At 39.2% G+C, this 19,678-nt stretch overlaps 4 protein-coding genes across 5 annotated transcripts; all 4 read left to right on the top strand.

The window, feature by feature from the left end:
* The first annotated feature begins 928 nt into the window (after positions 1-928).
* Positions 929-4,697, top strand: LOC119075015 (importin-9). The gene is made up of 8 exons (XM_037181423.1): positions 929-1,268; positions 1,337-1,972; positions 2,034-2,192; positions 2,253-3,061; positions 3,124-3,300; positions 3,365-3,896; positions 3,957-4,361; positions 4,429-4,697. Exons 1-8 carry the CDS (start codon positions 1,136-1,138, stop codon positions 4,620-4,622), a joined length of 3,045 nt encoding a protein of 1,014 aa, XP_037037318.1. The 5' UTR covers positions 929-1,135; the 3' UTR covers positions 4,623-4,697.
* A 434-nt stretch (positions 4,698-5,131) lies between these two features.
* Positions 5,132-6,920, top strand: LOC119074280 (2-(3-amino-3-carboxypropyl)histidine synthase subunit 2). The gene is made up of 5 exons (XM_037180300.1): positions 5,132-5,387; positions 5,444-5,572; positions 5,633-5,837; positions 5,924-6,103; positions 6,167-6,920. The coding sequence occupies exons 1-5, from the start codon at positions 5,235-5,237 to the stop codon at positions 6,904-6,906; spliced, it is 1,407 nt and encodes a 468-aa protein (XP_037036195.1). The 5' UTR covers positions 5,132-5,234; the 3' UTR covers positions 6,907-6,920.
* A 984-nt stretch (positions 6,921-7,904) lies between these two features.
* Positions 7,905-10,530, top strand: LOC119075007 (kelch-like protein 10). Of its 2 annotated transcripts, none has more exons than XM_037181410.1 (9): positions 7,905-8,138; positions 8,368-8,428; positions 8,494-8,775; positions 8,837-9,101; positions 9,156-9,278; positions 9,346-9,454; positions 9,512-9,672; positions 9,732-10,288; positions 10,360-10,530. In XM_037181410.1, the coding sequence occupies exons 1-9, from the start codon at positions 8,024-8,026 to the stop codon at positions 10,499-10,501; spliced, it is 1,815 nt and encodes a 604-aa protein (XP_037037305.1). In that variant the 5' UTR covers positions 7,905-8,023; the 3' UTR covers positions 10,502-10,530. The 2 variants fall into 2 exon arrangements, with proteins under 2 accessions (XP_037037305.1, XP_037037306.1); XM_037181411.1 differs by having other exon boundaries at positions 8,052-8,142.
* Positions 10,531-12,872: 2,342 nt separating this feature from the next.
* LOC119075006 (transketolase-like protein 2) lies at positions 12,873-18,170 on the top strand. The gene is made up of 6 exons (XM_037181409.1): positions 12,873-13,160; positions 15,974-16,122; positions 16,188-16,374; positions 16,444-16,822; positions 16,890-17,773; positions 17,840-18,170. Exons 1-6 carry the CDS (start codon positions 13,054-13,056, stop codon positions 18,012-18,014), a joined length of 1,881 nt encoding a protein of 626 aa, XP_037037304.1. The 5' UTR covers positions 12,873-13,053; the 3' UTR covers positions 18,015-18,170.
* The last annotated feature ends 1,508 nt before the right edge of the window (positions 18,171-19,678 follow it).

Raw genomic sequence — 19,678 nt, forward strand, 5'->3', positions numbered from 1 at the left:
AAAATTCAAATCGTGTGAATCACACGGTGTCACACGGATCAAACTTCACACGTTTGAATTTTTTTACTTTCGCCCCTTGTTATGCAAAATACTATTTCGAGAGGTGTTTTTTTTGTCTAACGAGGGAAAGAAAACCCGAGAAAATTCAACTTTTCACTTTTTTTACTGACGTAAACCAATTTTATAATCAAAACTACGCCTTACTTCTGGGGTGGGTCAGGTCCCTTGACTGAGGTAATTCCAGTCTTAGTTTAGTTTTCTAGGAACATTTTCTAAAATTTTCATTTTCTAGGAATTTCTTCTAAAATTGGCTTTCCTCTTCCATAATTTTGTTTAAGGGCAGATTTTGCCAATAACGGTCTGTTGCGTTACAATTTTTAAGACTGAAAACTCTAGTTTCAAGAAAAACGAAATGTCGAATTTTCGCAACAACACTAAGCTTACACTATGTCGATAGTGTTTAAATCGAATTTTTGTTAAGCTGAATTGCTGTATTGGAAAGTGACAGCTTATCTGATTTTACAGTTACGGAGGTTTTCTGCATTTAACGTTGTAACCAATGTAGAAATATAAAAAAAAATAAAGCGTACGTATTTCAAGCGACTTTCTGTCATAAGGCCTGACTTTCTGTCAAGGGAATTACTCTTTTTTGGTCAGCACCAAATTTATTCTTTTCCAGAAACGAAATTTATATTTTTGTCAGCAATACTTAATGATTTTACGAGCTGCAACGATAAGTCGATTTTCGTTTACTCATAGAGAACGCCTCGCGAAAATAGTTGAGTGATTGGCTATGGTCTTTTTAGATAAGACCACAACATTGATTTTTGGATATGTCCAGGTGACTTTTATGACTTTCGCGCGCTTTTAAACACAAAAGTTCTACTACTGCCGCACAGTTTGACGTCTCAATTGCAGCCTACTTCAGTTCTTATTGTTTTCATTTGAGACGTCACTTTTCTAATCCCGGTATTTTTTTGTAACAAATGTGCAACTACGGTTTGATACAACATCACGAGAACTAAAATATTCTCCAAATTTCTTATTGATGCTGACCGAGCTTTAAACGTTTTATAATTTGATAAGTTATTTTAGTCATTTGCGGACGTTAAAACCAATAAATTCCAGTGTAACCATGTCGTTGACATTTCAAAGTGGCGATTCAATTAAGCAGGCACTCTACGACGAGCTGCAGAACATTTTAAACCCAAACACCGAAGTCAGAGTTGCTGCAGAAGGCAGAATGAAGCAACTTGAATACACCGAAGGTAGTGCGATGTCTGGACCAAAGTATCACCGTCAATAAATGGTCGAAATTTGATTGTTCCATTTTTAGGTTATGGCGTTTTCCTATCCGAAATCATAATGAATCAGTCGTTCGACCTAGCATTGCGCCAATTGTCGTCGGTGATGTTGACACGTTATGTGGAAGAACATTGGAGTAAATGTGAGAGCGATGCCACAGCTGTAGCAACCGATCAAGCCAAACGAATGATTCGCAGCATTTTACCGAATGGATTGTACGACCCAAACAGTAAAATCAGAACATCTGTTGCCTACACAATATCCACGATTGCAGCCATAGACTGGCCAAATACGTGGACGGAACTGTTTGACATTATTGTCAAGTGTTTGGGTGGCAATGAGGATTCCATACATGGTGCGATGCAAGTGTTGATCGAATTCACATACGATTTGGACAGTCAGATCGGTGTGGTCGGTCCGATCATTATGTCCGAAGTTTATCGCATTTTCGAAGCGGAACAGGTGTACAATGTCAAGACACGAACGTGTGCCGTTAAGATTTTCAAATCGTTGTTCAAGTCCATCAACGAGCACATTGACTCGAGGGAGAAACAGGAACAAATACTGAATCCCATTCTGCCTGGCCTTATCGAAAAGCTGATTTATTCGCTATCCAATCCGAATGGGCGACTCAGCAGTTTCACACTAAAAACGGAGATAATCAAAGGTGAGTAGCACTGCAGTCGATACCATGAATTTTGTGCGACTATGTAGTTCCGGTGTTTCAGTGTTCGAGTATTTGGTCAATGAAATGCCGAAATTTTTGCAACAATTCACCACTCAGATTCTACCTCCGATTTGGCAACTGTTAACTCAAACTGCCGATATTTATGTCAAAGTTGTCGTCAACCAAACTGAGCCCAATCCATTTCCCGACAACGATGATGGTTAGTTGCATGATATCGCTACCTTTGCACCTTCTAACCTTGCCATTCTTTTTCGAAAAGACGAACTAGCCAATTTCAACACAATGATCCTCCAGATCATCGAGTTTATTCATTCGCTGGTCGAACGGGGAAAGTTCAAGGCCGCCATCAAAGTGGTGCTGGCCGATCTGATTTACATAATGATTGTTTACATGCAAATTACGGAGGAACAAATCGAACAGTGGTCAGACGACCCCGAACAATTTGTGAACGACGACTATCAGGAGGAGGCAATTGACGGTACGGTACGGACATCCAGTTACGATGTGCTGCAAAATATTGAGTCGGAATTCGGTGCCAAAGTTTTGCCCGCATTCTCTGAAGCATTGACGCGACATATTAATGTTGCCGAAGCGGAAAAATCGTCGGGCAGTCCGAATTGGTGGAAAATCCATGAAGCGTCGATTATGGCTGTCGGTACTTATCGCAGTTTGATTGTGGAACGGGAGGGAAAGTTTGACTTTTCGCAATATTTGAACTATGTCAAAAATCTGATGTCGTGTGATATATCGTCGCCGTATCTGATGGCAAGATGCTTGTGGGTATTGAGCCGATTCGCTAGTTCGAGCATGTTTACCAAGGAAATGCTGGACGTTGTCTTGAATTCGATACAGAACAGTTTGGGCGATGACAAGCCATTAAACCTGAGAATCTATGCGGTGCGTTCGATTTACGAATTGTGCGAAAGCTTAAAAGAATCGAATGATGAGAAACGTGCTTTGACTGTGTCGAAACTGACTGTGTTTGTCGATGGTATCATGGCAATTGTTCCGTTGGGCAAAAGCTCCGTTTTGTCCTTGGTGTTGGAGACGTTGACTCTTCTCGTTTCTGTAAGTATTCAAAGTAGCTTGCCCCAATCCATCAAACAATCTCCTAATCTAGTTCACTCTAGTTTGACAGTAACTTTGCTGCAGCCGCCCAAACTAAGGTCATTTCGTTAACAATTGCTGTGTTTCTAAAGTATCACGACGATCCGTACTTATTGGAACATGTTCAAGACATGCTGAAAATCCTGTGCCAGAATCCCTTCTGTCTCCAGCCATTGCAGGAAAGAATCGTCCCTACCTTGGTGAGTGTCTAATACTTTTCCGTTGTCGTGGTTGATATCAATGGTGTGGTTGCTATCACAACAGGTGAGCATTCTCAATCTTCAAGGAGAAATGGCAAACCCGACAATGCAAGACATTTCGTTGGACGTCCTTCAAACAATCGTCAAATATTCTACCGCTCCGTTAAGCGATCAGCTTATACTGAACGCGTTTCCGGCTGCCGTCCAATGTATCCTGCACACCGATGACCATTCAATAATGCAGAGTGGCGGTGAATGTTTGCGTGCGTTCATTTTTGTCGCTCCCGAGCAAGTGTGCAGCTACCGGAATGGCGAAGGACTTAACTACATAATGCAGGTCATCACGATGCTACTCAATCCGATGAGCACCGAATTCTCGGCCGTTTTTGTTGGTCGGCTGGTTATAACAGTTATATCGAAGGCAGCGAGCATGTTGGGTGAAAATGTCTATCTCATACTCAAAGCGGTTATCAGCAAAATGCAATTGGTGGAGTCGTTGAGCGTGGCTATGAGTCTGATTTTGACGTTTGCACATCTGTTCATTTCGCAAATGGACGCTCTGCTGAATTTCCTGAGCACCGTTCCCGGACCGACTGGTGAGTGATGCCAGTACCTCTGAGTATTCCACTTTCAATCGAACCATTTAACTGTAACAGGTGAACCTGCCATTCAGTACGTCTTCTCACAGTGGCTCTGCCGGCAACAGATGTTCTACGGAGTATACGAACGAAAAGTTAGCACTATGGCGCTGTGTAAACTGTTAGAACACGGAGTGACAACAAAGGATGTACGACTAACATCGGTCACAATTCGTGACAAAGTTGAAGTGACCCATAAAGGTAGAACGAGATCAGAGACATCCACTACGGACGTACAATGGACAAATGTGCCGATTTTGGTGAAAATCTTTAAGTTGCTCATCAATGAACTAGCGTTTTTGAAGGAAACAAATGCCGTTGACACGGACAGCGATTCAGAAAGTGAAAGCAACGAAAAAGACACCACAAATTCAACGAAACTATCACCCATAAAAGTTGTGTCCGATCTGATGTACAATGATGGTATGCATGATCTTTTGTCGTCACTTTGCTTGATTTGTTCTACTAAAAAAAATCTTCCAAATTCCAGATAACGGCGACGACAGCAACGATCAACTAATGCAAGAACTCATGCAAGATCCAGCCTTTGAAATAAATATGGAAGAAAATTTGACGAAATTTCTGCAGAATTTCAGCCGCGATGATAACTTCAGTGAGTTTACTCAGCATCTGACGCCGTTGGAGAAAATAATTTTGCAAGGGATTCAGGTGTCGGTTGCCTAACCAGGACGCTGAACTCAACTGAAAATTTGAATTTACTTTAATAACTGAGACAATATATGAAAAAGCAACTGAAAGCGTGCGGGAGCCTTTTAATTGTTTGAAATTTGTACTAACAGTGGTGTACGTACACCTTTTTCAAAAACATCGGAGTGACGCATCGGAGTGTGTATATGTATCGTCAGGAGCCTATGGACTTGCGTCACTTCTTTTGATAGACACCATCAATATTCACAAAGACTTGCGCCACTCCGCTGAATTAAAACTCGAAATGGTTTGTGCTCGGAGTGACTCGAGCCTGATTTTGACATGAACCTGAACTTTCACTTTCAGATTACTCTAGTTCGATTCGGGTTGGAGCCGGAAGTGAAAAATTTCAGGTTCAGGTTCGGGTTTAACACTTCATCAGAAGAAATCATTTGAGAAAAAGGCATTTCGAAAAATCCATCTGTCGCGCCAATTTTCCGTTCATTCGATTCATTCATAGAATGAACGTGCGTATTAAATGTCATCAGTGTCAAACACGCGTGTCAAATACACATTTTGTATTTTTCAAAAAAGAATCAAATGTTCGCGTTTCCCACTTCAAAAAGCAATTAACTTGACTAGCCTTTAATGACAATGACTTCTGCATTTAGTTCCAACGATGCCGAGGTAATTGAGAGACCCATTGACCCAATAACAGATGGGCAATTGATCCAAGAAATATGGAACGAAGCGAGATGTGTCGAGTGTTCGACGTGGATTAAAGAAAATAACTTCAAAAGGGTAAGACAATCAATGTGATGTGACAACCACAAAGCCAACGGAAATGATTTTTTCAGGTGTGCCTTCAATTTCCCGATAATCTCATAGCATTTAGCATCGAAATTACACAAAAACTGTCACAGCTGGTTGACTCTGAAGTGTTTGTTCTGGGCGATACATCGTACGGTAGCTGCTGTATAGACGAGGTAACTTGTCTCACTTGATTGAATCGTTTCGATGCAGAGAAATTATTTAGTTTCTCGCAGATTGCTGCTGCTCACATTGACGCAGATGCAATTATTCATTTCGGTCATGCTTGTCTGAGCAGGGTGTCGAGGCTGCCGGTGCATTATGTTTTTCCGAATTTTCCTATTGAACCTGAAGTACTTTTGGATGAGATACTTAAGCTGGACATTGACAGTTCGGCTGAAATATTAGTATTTTGCGATGTTGGATATCACTATAGTTTAGGTGAGTACCATTGTCGCATCCTGTAGTGTTTCCTGTCAGTACAGCTGAAAAAGTCAATCTCCGGTTCAATAAAATCAACATTTCAGATTCAATTCGTTCGGTATTCGAATCGAGGCCGCAAATAAAAATTGCCGAATTGGCTGTGAGTTCGGATCCAGACATCCTCGGATATAACTTAAATTCAATTCAGCTGGAAAACATTTTGACTTGCATCTACATCGGGAAGGATGACCAATCGTTCTTCAATTTGAATGTTTCTTTACCAGGTGAGATCACTGCCAGTCGCAACTGATTTTTCTTCATACTAATGGCAACATCTTGTACTATAGAAAAGACTTGGTACCTCTACGATTTATCGTCATCACATCAAACAGGGAATTTGAAGAAGATTGATCCCTTTACCACCAATTGGATGAAGCGACGATATTATTACATTGAAAAATGTAAAGATGCACAGTCATTGGGCATTGTCGTGGCAACACTAACTGCCAAAGGTTACCTCGACGTGGTAAAACATATTCAAAACTTAGCAAAAATTCGTGGCGTTCGACCCTATCTCATATCGGTGGGAAAAGTGAATCCTGCCAAATTAGCCAATTTTTTAGACATTGACTGTTTCGTACTGATCGGCTGTCCGGAAAATAGACTAATTACATCGCGTGATTTCTACAAACCATTGTTGTCAACATTTGAGGTGGAAGTGGCACTAAATCCAGCATGGCGTCAACAGATGCCGGAACGATACTTCGTTGAATTCAAAGAAGTGTTGCCGAATGGAAAACTCTTCCGTGAGATTGGCGACGTGCTGGAAGAGGAAAGTGATGTTAGTCTTGTTAGTGGCAAAGTTCGTTTAACCAATTTGACGGACAGTACGAATGACCTTGAGGATGGTTCGGGAAGGGCGTTAATGAAACGGAATAATTTGGAGCTCATGCATATGGATTCAAGTTCAACGTTTCAAAATCGCTCGTGGACAGGACTGGATCCAGATTTAGGTAAAAGTAGTCCGACGAAAATTGTTGATGGTAGATCGGGGATAGCAATGAAATATGACGAAAAAAGTGAATAAAAGGTGGATGGGGAGAGAAAAATGGTTGTTAGTTACTTGGTCTAGTGTCTGATTCAGAATCTTTTACTTCATCAGTTTTAACAGAAGTTTTTCTATAAGAGAATCAGCCGGATGAATATCATCCCTTCTTAAAAAGATAGTTGGGGCGCCTTTCAACCTACTGTACAATTTTCCGAATCCTAGCAGAAAAGGTTTCTCATTTCCATTATCCCTCGGAGTTCTTATCACCCCCAAATAGGAAATGGAGGAAATTTACACTTTCTACAAAGTATCGTGCAAGTACATTTGAAATTTGGATCTCTTTGCTGGAGGACTAAGTATTGTAGAAGTTTCGAAAAGTGAAATTTGAAGTGGATCTGAAGGTGAAGTCTCAATTTTGGTAGAATTTTTGAGAATGTTTTTGACGATAATCTGTACATTGGAAAGCCTCAATATAAACGGCTAATAGCAGCCGGGTCAAAATAGATCAAATTCATAACGACTAAATTACAGGTCTTTGGTCAAATTGATGCACAGACCATTTCTTTATCATCAAAAAAGATCGGCACCTTTCATAGTCCACTTTTCATTTAGACCACCGAAATCCGACGAAAAATTTGACCCGGCAGAGGTGTGTGTGGTTTGTAAATTGGCAATTTACACATTTTGACAATAGTTCCCCCGATTCACACACATACGAACATCATTACAGCAAAGGCCAATCAAATTACAGCCTAAGTTTGCTTCAGCTGATTTTCAGCTGGCTCACTCATGCAAACAAAACTGGTTGTGATTGTTTGAGTGTTTACACCGTTTTAACACTACACGCGTGCGCGTGGTAGTGGTAGAACTATATAAACATGCAAAGAATGTTTTGTTTGTGTGACTAGACCAGCTGAAAATCAGCTGGGGCAAACGTAGGTTGAAATTTGATTGTCCTTTCCTATAAGTCAATCAATGAAAGGTAAATCATAAGTGAATAAGTCAACAAAATATTTTAATCTAAGTCACCACAACATGGGGTTTTCAGACGAAACAGTTCGATTTAAAATTTAAACATTGCTTAAAAATCAACTCAGGCAGTACGCTCAAAATTTTTTTCGTTTAATTTTTTGTTCAAATCCAACTTTTAAATTTAATGGAAGTTAAAAATTCAAGTCATGCGTTGAAAACTTGCTTGAGCAATCAGGCGATGCGAAATCTTTTCGAAATGCGACAAAACAATTCATTGTGCGATGCAACAATAACAATAGGTGGGTGAGTGGGTGATACTGTTTAACCCAAGGCTGTAAACGGTGGGAGAAGTCAGACAGTCAGACACACCATTTATCTTTCTAAAAATTCAACACACAGATTCGCTTTTGGTGAATTTCTTTGGTGAATTCCTAATAAAAAGGCGTTCTGCCCAAAAGTTTATAGCCTTGGTTTGACCAATAACATATTTGACTTACAAATGTTTTAATCAAACGTAATCTTATATAGACAATGGCACCACCGTTTACGTTCATAGGCCAATACTGTCGGCTTGCAGTGACTACTTTCAGTAGGTTTTCAGTTCAAATGAAATCTTTCCTCCTCCATTTGAAATCTCTTACTCCATTCACACAGAAAGGCATTTAATTCAAAGACATCAAGTGATGTGTCTGGTAACACTAAACATGCTAACGATGATGTTATGAATATCCAAATCCCAGGAGTAAGTTCATTCGCAATAACGAAAATCGTTGAATATTCGTACCTGCGAACGTGTGATTTGACCGAGAAAAATGTCTACGAGATTCTAGTTGTAGCTGATTACGTTGCCATGCTGGGCCTAGTTCAACTCTGTGTTGAATTTCTAACGAAATCGCTAAGCTCGACAAACTGCGTTGGAATCATGCGATTTGCAATGTAAACTTTTTGCGACTATTTGAGTAAAAATTTGTCCTTCATTTGACTGACCTGAATGTAGCGTTCGCGAAAACAAGGATTTGTACAACATGGCCCACCTCTATGTTCTACGAAATTTTGAGCACGTTGCTGCGAACAGTGAGCAGTTGATGGAACTGCCAATGGAAGAACTCTACACCATATTGAATGATGATTTATTGAATGTTAGAGACGAGTACTTGGTGTGGCAATGTATTTTACGGTGGATAGAATACGATCGCGAGACGAGAAAAATGCAGATTCCGAAACTGTTATCAGCGATTCGATTGGGTTGTCTAAATGCCACGGTACGTCTTGATAATACAATTCCCATTAAAAGATGCTGGCTGAGCCTTTTACAGTACTTCATGGAAAACATCATGAACCACAAGTATGTTGTGAATAATGCAGAGACTCAACCGATCATCCTGGAAGTTCTAGGTTTTTTGGAAGATCTAAACGATTTAGGTGATCAAAGTGTAAAGGTATGCTCAACTGAAATTGTTCTGATAGGACCTCACTCGCCCCATCGTCAATGAATACCATTTTTAGATAGTAACTCCTCGAATGGCTGTCCCCCGTATACCACATGACGTCATATTTTTAACTGGTGGCTGGCAGAGCCGACCAGTAGCAATCGTCGAAACTTACGATACACGAGGTTGCTGTTGAACAGATTTAAAAAGAAAATGATCAGCAAAAATGTGAACATTTTCAGCCGACCGATGGGTGAATGTACCACAAAAGCCGAATGTGAGTCGCTGTTACCATGGTACAGCCGTCATTGGAACATTACTTTATATGGTTGGAGGATTCGATGGCAGGAATTTCTTTAACACATGCTGTGTTTTTGACGCTGTGAACAAAACTTGGCGTGAGGTTGGTTGAACCTCAAAGTCGATTCAAATTGACTGACTGATATTTGATCGAGCCAACAGATCTCTCCAATGCACACACATCGAAGCTACGTTAGTGTGACCGAACTAAACGGGTTTATCTATGCGTTGGGTGGTTTCGATGGCACTCATCGCCTAAACACATGCGAACGGTATGATCCGATCACCAATCAATGGACTCTGATACCGTCCATGAATGTGATAAGATCGGACGCTCATGCGTGTACAATAGATGGTAAAATCTATATAGCAGGTGGCTTCGACGGTCAGATGTGTCTGGACAGCGCCGAATGTTACGATCCTGACACAAATCTGTGGCTCAACATTCCACCGATGACTTCGAGACGATCCGGTGTGTCTTGCATTGGATTCAAGGGATGGTTGTTCGTTATGGGTGGCTTTGACGGGACATTTCGATTGAAAACGTGCGAAAAATTTAATACAAAGACCAATGAATGGAGTACGATACCTGAGATGACATACGAAAGAAGTAATTTCGGTATTGAAATTCTGGACGATATGATTTTCGTCATAGGTGGCTACAATGGTATAATCAAAATACCGTTCAACGAATGCTACAATACGGAAAATAATCAATGGTTTGATAAGTCTCAATTCTTTGCTTTCGATCACATTGGTCTCAATTCGTATAAATTTCCACACGAAATAGGTATAATGCAACGGTAATGAGCAAACCCCGAGCAGGACATAAGGCTAATGTGGTAAAGGGATTGCCGAATGTTACGGATTACATTTATAAACATCGGGACCACTTAATTGAGGAACGACGTTTGAGTATTCGACGGCAATAAGATTAATAAAATTTTGATTGGTAAAAATTCAGAAAAATCTTGTTCGTTATAACTCTTTACCACATCAGGGCATGGGTAATAAATGCCATCCCGTAATCCTAGATCCTCATTTTCACTTTAAAGGCTGAAGGTCGCGTAAGCCCTTATGTCTTAACTTACAAAATGTGTGATATCGCTGGGGGTTACGCATTCTGCGTCTGAGTTCAGGCATTTTATCAGCGAAAATTTTCAAAAATTCTTTCCAGAAAAGTGATTGTTCAATGTTTTGGAAGATTCCGATTCTGCAATAACTTTTTCTTTTGAAGAAGCGACCTACTTCCCACCTCAATAATCCAGAAGAGAACCCAAAATATCTGGGTAATCCGTACCAATACACCAATCCTAAAGTTCTAGAACTGAGAAGATTGTAGACTATGTGGAGGGATGGAACCAACCTGCTACCACTTCAAGAATCCAAAAACCATTCGCCCTTCGGTCACTCTTTTGACCACAGATATGAAAAATTTTCAAGAAATCCTTGAAATACCAACAGTTTTGGTCACTTTCAAACCTAGCTTCTCAGGATGATGAGCTAGAAACCCAGTCCCTTTGGCAAGTTGGTTATCCTCAATGAACACTATAATCTATCTTGCCCGACCAATTCTGTAGAATTTGTCATGATGGGAAAAATTTGAGTCTGGAATTTTTTTTAAACAAACTTGGTCGAGAAGGTCCGGAATGTTCAGAAGGTCATAATCTGCAAAATTTGTGAACGCCTCAAATGCCACTTTTGGTTTAAATTATGTCATTGACCTGCATTCCAAACAAACTTCGAGAAAATCTAAATAAGCTTTTATTAGTTAGGAAAGGGTTCCATTAACGTAGGAAATAGTCCTCTAAAAATACGAAATTTCGAAAATACGAAAATAAGTAAAAGATTGAAAGCATAGTCCATAGCCTTCAGAACCCTATTGACAACTTCCACACATATTATTTGATTATTTTTTTTTATGAAGTAAACTATTCTTTATTAAAAGCGAAAAAAAGGCTGTAAAGTGCAACCAGTAAAAAAACGATCTTTTCAACAAACAAATATTTACAATAAATAAAAATCATCAATTCTATTACGTCCCAAGGTCTCTAAAATGCAACTAGAATTTCTTCGTTGAATCGCAATGGAAACCTTCTGTAGCAGGTAGTCCATAGAGCGCGGTTCCCCAGAAGCCTTTTGCATTAATGATCCCAATTTCTTTATAAATGTCTTTGTCTCAGGACCCATGCTACCTAGTGATTCAAAAGCAATAGGCGTGAATAAATAATTATCTTTTAAACAAATGTAATGATTGTGCTTAGATCTTTCGGCATTATCAGCAATCGAACCAGCTTTTTTGGATGACTGATTAACATAAGAAGGGGCTAGGGTATCTCTAATGGTTACATCCCACAAAATAGGTCTACCGTGACTCCATGGAATTAGAGTTTTTTTTAATTTGATTATGATTAGAATTGAAAATTTATTTTTAATGTGTCGGGCACAGCTCTGCTATGGTCGGGGTCGGGGTCGAAAATGAAAGAGTTTTGAGCAACAATTTTTTTAGTATCTGTTTAGACGATTGATTTTAGACACTTTCGCATATATCCCTCCCTCAGTTCGTTCGGGCTACATCTCGCGAAATTGCCTAAAAAGAAATCGTCCAAAACAGATACACAAACAACTATTATTGTCTTGAGGCCAGAAAGTGCGTCATCCAGTCATACTGAGAACCGGTTTTTCGCATTTTCTGGTCACAAGACAACAAATTACCGTACTGTCTTGCTTGGAAATGTTTTGGTGAGGCGTGTGGGATGCATTCCTCGCCTTCGGCTCGAAATATATTCTCCCCAAACTTCTCAACAAAAAATGTCGCAGCGAGACAGTACTATTAATTGCTTTCCGTCGAAATATTTATAAACTATTTTCAAATCCGAACCCAGACCTTTTTTTGGCGAATTCTTAATTATATTCTTTGCATTATGAAAGAAGAACATTGAAGACATTATAGCGCAAAAAATATGTCTGGGAATTCATAAAAAGTGATAACAAATATATAACTTAAGTGTTCACGGTATTCATTACGTAACACAGTGGGTAATAGGTGGTAATGTTCACTGACAAAGGCAGAATTGATTGCATTTTATGATTCTTCTCAAATTCAGTGTTCTTATCTGAGAAATACGTATTAAATTGATACATAAGTCCAACTGTTGAATGTGCCACAGAATTACATAACTTTCGCTTCACATTATACGCGCACCGTCATATCGAAACGAATGAAACGAACGTAACGTAATATATTCGCGACTACGTTTTTAATAGCGAGAGAGAGAGAATATGTATACCGGTCTCTGAGCATAAACTGAGAACGGTTTTTCGGTTCTATTACACTCCAAATCCTCCAGCACTTTATTCGTCTCAATTACGTGGAACAGTCGGTTATTTGAGCTGAAGCAAGACGGTGTATTACATTACAAGTCTGTGTGTGATTTGAATTAAAAATATTCCATTCTAAAAAAAAATTCGAAACCATTTGAAAATGGCAAACTTTCACAAAACCGAAGCTAAAACGGTCCAGGAATTGAAGGACATTGCCCATCGTTTGCGAATTCATTCCATTACATCCACTCAGGCATCGAAATCGGGGTAAATAAATCCTTTTTGTAATTTCCACTTTTCGATTACGAGCAAAATTTTTGTTCCACAAAGTGTTTTTGTCACACCATATTCGGCAATATGAGATGGTGTTTGTTGAATAAATTGCATTTGTATAAAATGTAGCCGGCTCTGAATGTCTCGGCACTTTATGATGAGAGTATGAGGAAAATTGAATTTCTATTCAAACATGTGGTTACGACTGCATGCCAGCAATATATTATGAAGTTACAAGATGCACTATCGCACCACGTTTTCATATTTTAATTATTGATTTAACAACCCAGTCGTTCAAACATTTTCTTTTATCAGTTTTTTAACTGTGTAGAGGAAACGATGCGCTTGACGTATGATAGTACGGAGAGAGAGCGAGAGACCATTTTATATATTTTTTTCCATTATCAGTCGTAATGTTTGACCTTTTTGACCTTAATTTTAATTTAAATTACATTTTAACTTGTTGGGAATTGATATAAAGTCCTCTACCTGATTACAATAAATTATTTTTATACCAGCCACCAGCCATGTCACAATGTATAACGTTGCAGATTATTCTTAAAAGACATATTATGGTCTACTGTTTATAAATTGCATGGTATGGTATAATTTGAATAATATTCGTTTTCCATTCACTACTCATGGGACAGAAAACACACGTCGGTTACTCATGGTAATGACCTTAATTTCTAATTTTTTTATAATTTGTAATTCAAAAAAAAATATTTTTTTTGCATTGTTATAAGCACGGAGGCAAATCCAATTCAACCAATAGCATTTTAACATTCGCTCTCTATACTTTATGCGTGTTACTTGGCAATTGAAAGTTAATAGAATATTTTTCAGCAAAACAAAACCAGTTTATGATTTGTCTATTGAGTTATGTGTCGATTATAAGACACTGTACTGATGTTTTCGCTCTCTTTACACAGCATAATATTCGGTGATAACTTTTTACCATTCGGGGTTCAATTACAATGTAAATTGCGTTTACGATCCGGTTATGTAAATCTTAACCGTCAGACCTAAATTGTAACGACACAGACACTCCTAATCATCTAAATTATAAATTCGAGAACAAATTATAATTAAAATGTTTACAAAGTCGACCCGTTATAGTTCGTGGGCATGTTATTGATATCAGCGAAGGATATATTGGAATCATATGATCATTGGTCCAATATAGTAAAAATAGATTGCGATGTTCTTGCTCCAGTACAGTGAAAACAGATTGTGAGTCAGATCAAGGTCTTTTCTTGTCACATATTCAATCAATGTTCCTAAGACGTTGTAATAAGAACGATTAAATTACAATAATTCGTACTCAAGCGAGTACGACCATAGAGCAATATCTTCGGGTGAAAACTAAAGACAAAATGAGAAAGTTGATGAAGTCCTTCCGTTAAGACCGCAATTGATATTTTGTTTCCTTTAAGAATTCCATTTTTCTATTCAACATCAGAAGAAAGTGGAAGCTCCTAGAAGTTCCATAAACTGACAAAAGGTTTATTTTCTTGTTCAGACATTCAGACTTAACTGTTAAATTTACCCAGATCACACCGGAATATTCTTGTCTACCTTTGAATCGTTTCAGACGAGAGTATTGATGACTTTCTGAAGAAACGACGAGTTCCTGAAGAAGAAAAAAAACGAGTGGTGGACGTACTCCGCGTGTCTTCAGAAAATCGTCGTTTCTTAACATTTTGTAAAGGGAATATTCCATCCGAAGAAACAGCAAGAAGAATTGGAAGACTTGCTGAAGAGATGGTGAGTTGATGGATAAATTTCGACTGCACTTCATTTTCTTCGCCCGTCCGTCTCTTCATAAAATCTGGGATACTAATTTCGACAGTGCGATAATCTGCTGTAAAAGCATAATGAAAAACCGCACTAATGTTCACGTAATTAATTTACCGTATCATGGTATCATGTCGCCGCAATACAGCCTTTATATTACAATTTACAACTCTGAAAAGGAAATTCCGTCTCGTATTTTCGTAAAGTAATTCTCAGCAAAATTTGTACAGTTTATGACTTTCAATTTTGCCCACTATTTCGATTCAGCTGTTTGACCAGCTGGTTCACATAAACAAACAAAGTCAGTTAACATAATAATCAGGAGTAAATAAAAATGGCAACATTGATTTGTCTACGTGGACCGGCTGGTCACGCAACTGAATCGAAATAGTGCACAGAATTGAATGGCGTCCACTGTATCGCAATTTAAACGCATTTTTGTTACACTTCTGACGAAAACTTAAAATTATTTTTAATTTGACGAAATGCACATGCAATCTTATCAAATGTGAATATGTCGAAGGGGGTACCGACTTGGGGAAAGGGTGTCACAGATCCAAGAGAAAATGTCATATAAAAGTGGAAATGTCTGTAAATGTTCAGTGAAAGTTTTAAATGCTCTGTGATTAGTCGGTGACCACTCGATACAATCTGTACATTCGGTCGAACAGCACGCATCAGCAGCTGCTTTATTGTTAATTATTGGCACTCATATGTTAACAAATTACGTTATTCCAATCATGACCGATATTATTATTATATCGGCTTACGCTATTAGTTATCAGAGAACTTATGTGTATGCACACAGCACACTCTCTTGGCTCATGTTTTATTAAATCATTCGGCGATAAACAATCGAGTATTTGATAACAGAATTTAAAAAGAAAAAAGTTTTGAATCAACTAATTACGTCCATTCGTATACAATGAAACTGACGATACAACTTCACATTAAGATGATGATGAGTTATCTCTCATACGATCGCTAAATGATTACCTTATGTTTTGCAGGCATCCAACATCATGCTCATCGATTGCGGAAATAATGTCCGTTTTGTATTTCCACACGATGCGCTACAAATTGTCAGCGCCTCGTGATGCATCCAGCGATCGATTGGTTCTGTCCAAAGGACATGCTGCACCGATTTTGTACGCTGCTTGTAAGTTTGATTTGAAACAAAATTTCTGTGCAAAATTGGCCTTCAATATGTCTACACACATACAGGGGCTGAGGCTGGACTTTTCCCCATTGAGGATTTACAGAATTTACGTAAAGTTGATTCCGATTTGGAGGGACATCCGACGCCAAGATTGAATTTCATCGATGTTGGAACCGGTTCCCTTGGACAGGGTGTCGCTGTCGCTTGCGGCATGTCTTATGTTGGAAAGTATTTCGACAAAGCTTCGTACAGGTACTCAATTTCATGCTGACAGAGGAGTAACACAGGGTGTCACTGACCGATTATTTTTTCGTATTGCAGAACCTATGTCATCGTTGGCGATGGTGAATCTGCTGAAGGTTCCATTTGGGAATCATTAAATTTCGCTGGCGTCTATGGATTGGACAATCTGTGTGTGATTTTCGATGTCAACCGTTTGGGACAATCGGAACCGACCTGCTTGCAACATAAGGTCGAAGTTTATCGTAAACGAGCTGAATCGTTTGGATTCAATGCTATCGTTGTTGATGGCCATGACGTTGAAGAGTTGCTCAAGGCATTCCATGAAGCATCGGTTACAAAAGACAAGCCAACCGCTCTCATCGCAAAAACCTACAAAGGAAAGTTTTTCCCCAATATCGAAGACGCTGATAATTGGCATGGAAAGCCGTTGGGCGACAAAGCTGATGAAGTCATTAAGGTAATAGTTGTTAGACAATGTCAAGGCCCAAGACAATCTCTTAAGTCACAACATTACCCAATTCTAGCATTTGAATGGCCTCATTCACAATCATGGACCACTTCAAATTACTCCACAAAAGCCACTGAAAGATGATGCACCAGTTGTTTCATTGAGCAACGTTAAACTGTCTGAACCACCAGCATATAAACTTGGCGAAGCCGTTGCTACACGCTTGGCTTATGGTACCGCCCTAGCTAAGATCGGTGCCAATAATTCACGAGTCATAGCCCTTGACGGAGACACGAAGAACTCCACCTTCGCTGATAAACTGAAGAACGTTTATCCAGACCGATACATCGAATGTTTCATTGCTGAACAAAATTTAGTTGGTGTAGCCATCGGAGCTGCTTGCCGTGATCGTACCATTGCCTTTGTGTCCACTTTTGCCACATTCTTCACCAGAGCCTTCGACCAGATTCGCATGGGTGCAATTTCGCAAACCAATGTCAATTTCGTTGGTTCGCATTGTGGTGTGAGCATTGGAGAAGACGGACCCAGCCAGATGGGACTTGAAGATATTGCGTTGTTCCGAACGATTCCCGGCAGTACAGTCTTTTATCCATCGGATGCTGTAAGCTGCGAACGTGCAGTTGAAATGGCTGCGAATACAAAGGGAGTCTGTTTCATTCGAACATCTCGTCCGAATACCGCTGTCATCTACAACAACAACGACAAATTCGAAATTGGCAAGCTTCGAGTCGTTAAACAATCGGCAAAAGATCAAGTTTTGTTGGTCGGTGCTGGTGTCACGTTGTATGAAGCGATAAATGCGGCAGCCCAACTAGAAAAGGCTGGAATTCATGCAAGAGTTGTGGATTTGTTTACCGTCAAGCCCATTGATCGTGACGGCCTTATCAAAAATGCTAAGGAGTGTGGTGGAAGAATCGTGACCGTCGAGGACCACTACAAGTAAGTCAAGAAGAAAATGTTTGGCTGTGGGATCCTTTGTTCATTTGTTTTTCATTTCATTTACAGAGAGGGTGGTATCGGCGAAGCTGTTATGTCGGCCGTTGCTGATCAACGATTCGCATTGAAACAGTTGGCTGTGCCAACTATTCCACGATCAGGACCTCCGACCGTCTTGCTCGACATGTTTGGCATTTCAGCTCGTCATGTCGTTGCTGCGGCTCAAGAAATCTTGAAATTGTGAGGCATCCAAGAGATCCTGAACTTACAATCAAATTGAATGCAATTTATTGGCATGCAGACAAAATTTAATTTTGTTTCGAAAATTGTTAATTTTTATACCTTTTTTGTGCTGTTTGAGGCCACCAGAATTTAATTTAAACAATAAAAATTTGGAAAGAAAATGTCTTTATGGTTTGATCAATTTGTAATGGCAATTTTCGAGGAACGGGTAGAGAAGATTTCCGTCCTCTCCGAAGACCACTTAAGACAAATCTATTCACACGAACTCTATGAATTTGTTGATTCTAATTTTGAAATTAGGCGGCACGAAACCAGGCCCAAACTGGCTATAATGAGCGATCGGGCAGAACCCAAAGAGCACTTCGCTCAACATACATCTCAATGCAAAAAATAGTTTGGCTTTCGCTTCATAGATCGCACGATTGGCCATCATAGGTAACAAGTCACGGAGCTTCATTTCTGCCTTACTTTCAATAAGTATATTGTAGCACTTCTATAGCAGTCTTCTTAATAAACTTTCAATATAAAAAAACGTCTGCAGTACAATAAGCTCTGTCACTACTTTCTAATGAATGAGTAGTAATCCCTGGTGAATTGTGAAGGAAAGGACAAACAAAGATTTCTGACCCGTTCCACTGACGAGTAACGGGTACTGCTCGTCACGTATGTGATGTAACTATCATTAGAAAGCTAAGAATAAGATAGGAGACTTATTTTTATATCGAAATTTGATTTAGCAGAGCTATAGGATTTTCCAAAGTTCACCAATGTTAGTCTAAAATCGTCATTTTATCAAAATGAAGAGTCTCACTGTGGATGACATCGACAACCCTCATAACCCATGGAACTACATGACTTCAGGTATCCAATACCTTACTCGGTCATGTCCCTCGTCTCCTGTGAGAGAAAAACAGGTAAGAAAATGCCACTTTTAAGATGTCGGTCACCGAAATCTGGGCTGGAAAAAATATTTGAAAGTGATTTTGGATTCAAGGTTTCAATTCGTGTCTACTAAAAAATCTTTTTCTAACTCCTAGAACCTCAGAATTTCACTCGTTTTTATCGGATTTCTGTTACTGGATTTATGTCATTCTTGAGGTAATTAGATGTCAGTTCCTAACCCGTCATCATTCCTTATTGGTCCATTAACTTCCGAGATTCTGTCCTAGAAATCTCTTTCTTCTGGGTTCATCTGAATTTTTTCTCGAATGTATTACGAGCTTAGATGCTGGCATATTCTCAGACTTCTAACAGAGGAGGAAAAGATATTGGAGAAACGGCTGTGTCAGTGACAGTGTGTCACGTTAGTGGCCTTACTTGTTAATTAGATCACCTTTAGATCGTCAGAAACCTTACGAAGCAGCCAAGCATGCTTGTAGAACATTTTGATTATTGCAATTATTTGGGATAGCACTTCTAATTTTTCGACACTAAATTTGCCAATTTGTATGGTAGAAGAATAAATTTGCTTGGAGCACACCTGTTAGATTCCGTGCGGTTCATGAAAGTCGGTTTCAATTATTTTGAACCGAAATTTCATAAAAATTAGATTAATGGGATCATCACCAAGTCTCCCGTCTATACCGTAAATTAATTGAATTGGGATCCTATCCAAGTCTCGTTTTGTCCAGACAAATCAATTTTTATTAGGGCACTCAAAACTCC

The sequence above is a fragment of the Bradysia coprophila genome, unplaced genomic scaffold (genome assembly GCF_014529535.1).
Source record: "Bradysia coprophila strain Holo2 unplaced genomic scaffold, BU_Bcop_v1 contig_151, whole genome shotgun sequence".
Lineage (NCBI taxonomy): Eukaryota > Metazoa > Arthropoda > Insecta > Diptera > Sciaridae > Bradysia > Bradysia coprophila.

Coding starts and splice junctions, on each gene's coding strand:
- LOC119074280 (XM_037180300.1), top strand. CDS start 5,235: ATGACAATGACTTCTGCATTTAGTTCCAACGATGCCGAGGTAATTGAG. Junction 5,388..5,443: donor AAGAAAATAACTTCAAAAGG/GTAAGACAATCA, acceptor TGATTTTTTCAG/GTGTGCCTTCAATTTCCCGA. Junction 5,573..5,632: donor GTAGCTGCTGTATAGACGAG/GTAACTTGTCTC, acceptor AGTTTCTCGCAG/ATTGCTGCTGCTCACATTGA.
- LOC119075007 (XM_037181410.1), top strand. CDS start 8,024: ATGGAAGTTAAAAATTCAAGTCATGCGTTGAAAACTTGCTTGAGCAAT. Junction 8,139..8,367: donor CGATGCAACAATAACAATAG/GTGGGTGAGTGG, acceptor AATCTTATATAG/ACAATGGCACCACCGTTTAC. Junction 9,279..9,345: donor TAGGTGATCAAAGTGTAAAG/GTATGCTCAACT, acceptor TACCATTTTTAG/ATAGTAACTCCTCGAATGGC.
- LOC119075006 (XM_037181409.1), top strand. CDS start 13,054: ATGGCAAACTTTCACAAAACCGAAGCTAAAACGGTCCAGGAATTGAAG. Junction 16,823..16,889: donor AAGCTGATGAAGTCATTAAG/GTAATAGTTGTT, acceptor ACCCAATTCTAG/CATTTGAATGGCCTCATTCA. Junction 17,774..17,839: donor ACCGTCGAGGACCACTACAA/GTAAGTCAAGAA, acceptor TTTCATTTACAG/AGAGGGTGGTATCGGCGAAG.
- LOC119075015 (XM_037181423.1), top strand. CDS start 1,136: ATGTCGTTGACATTTCAAAGTGGCGATTCAATTAAGCAGGCACTCTAC. Junction 1,973..2,033: donor AAAAACGGAGATAATCAAAG/GTGAGTAGCACT, acceptor CCGGTGTTTCAG/TGTTCGAGTATTTGGTCAAT. Junction 3,301..3,364: donor AAAGAATCGTCCCTACCTTG/GTGAGTGTCTAA, acceptor CTATCACAACAG/GTGAGCATTCTCAATCTTCA.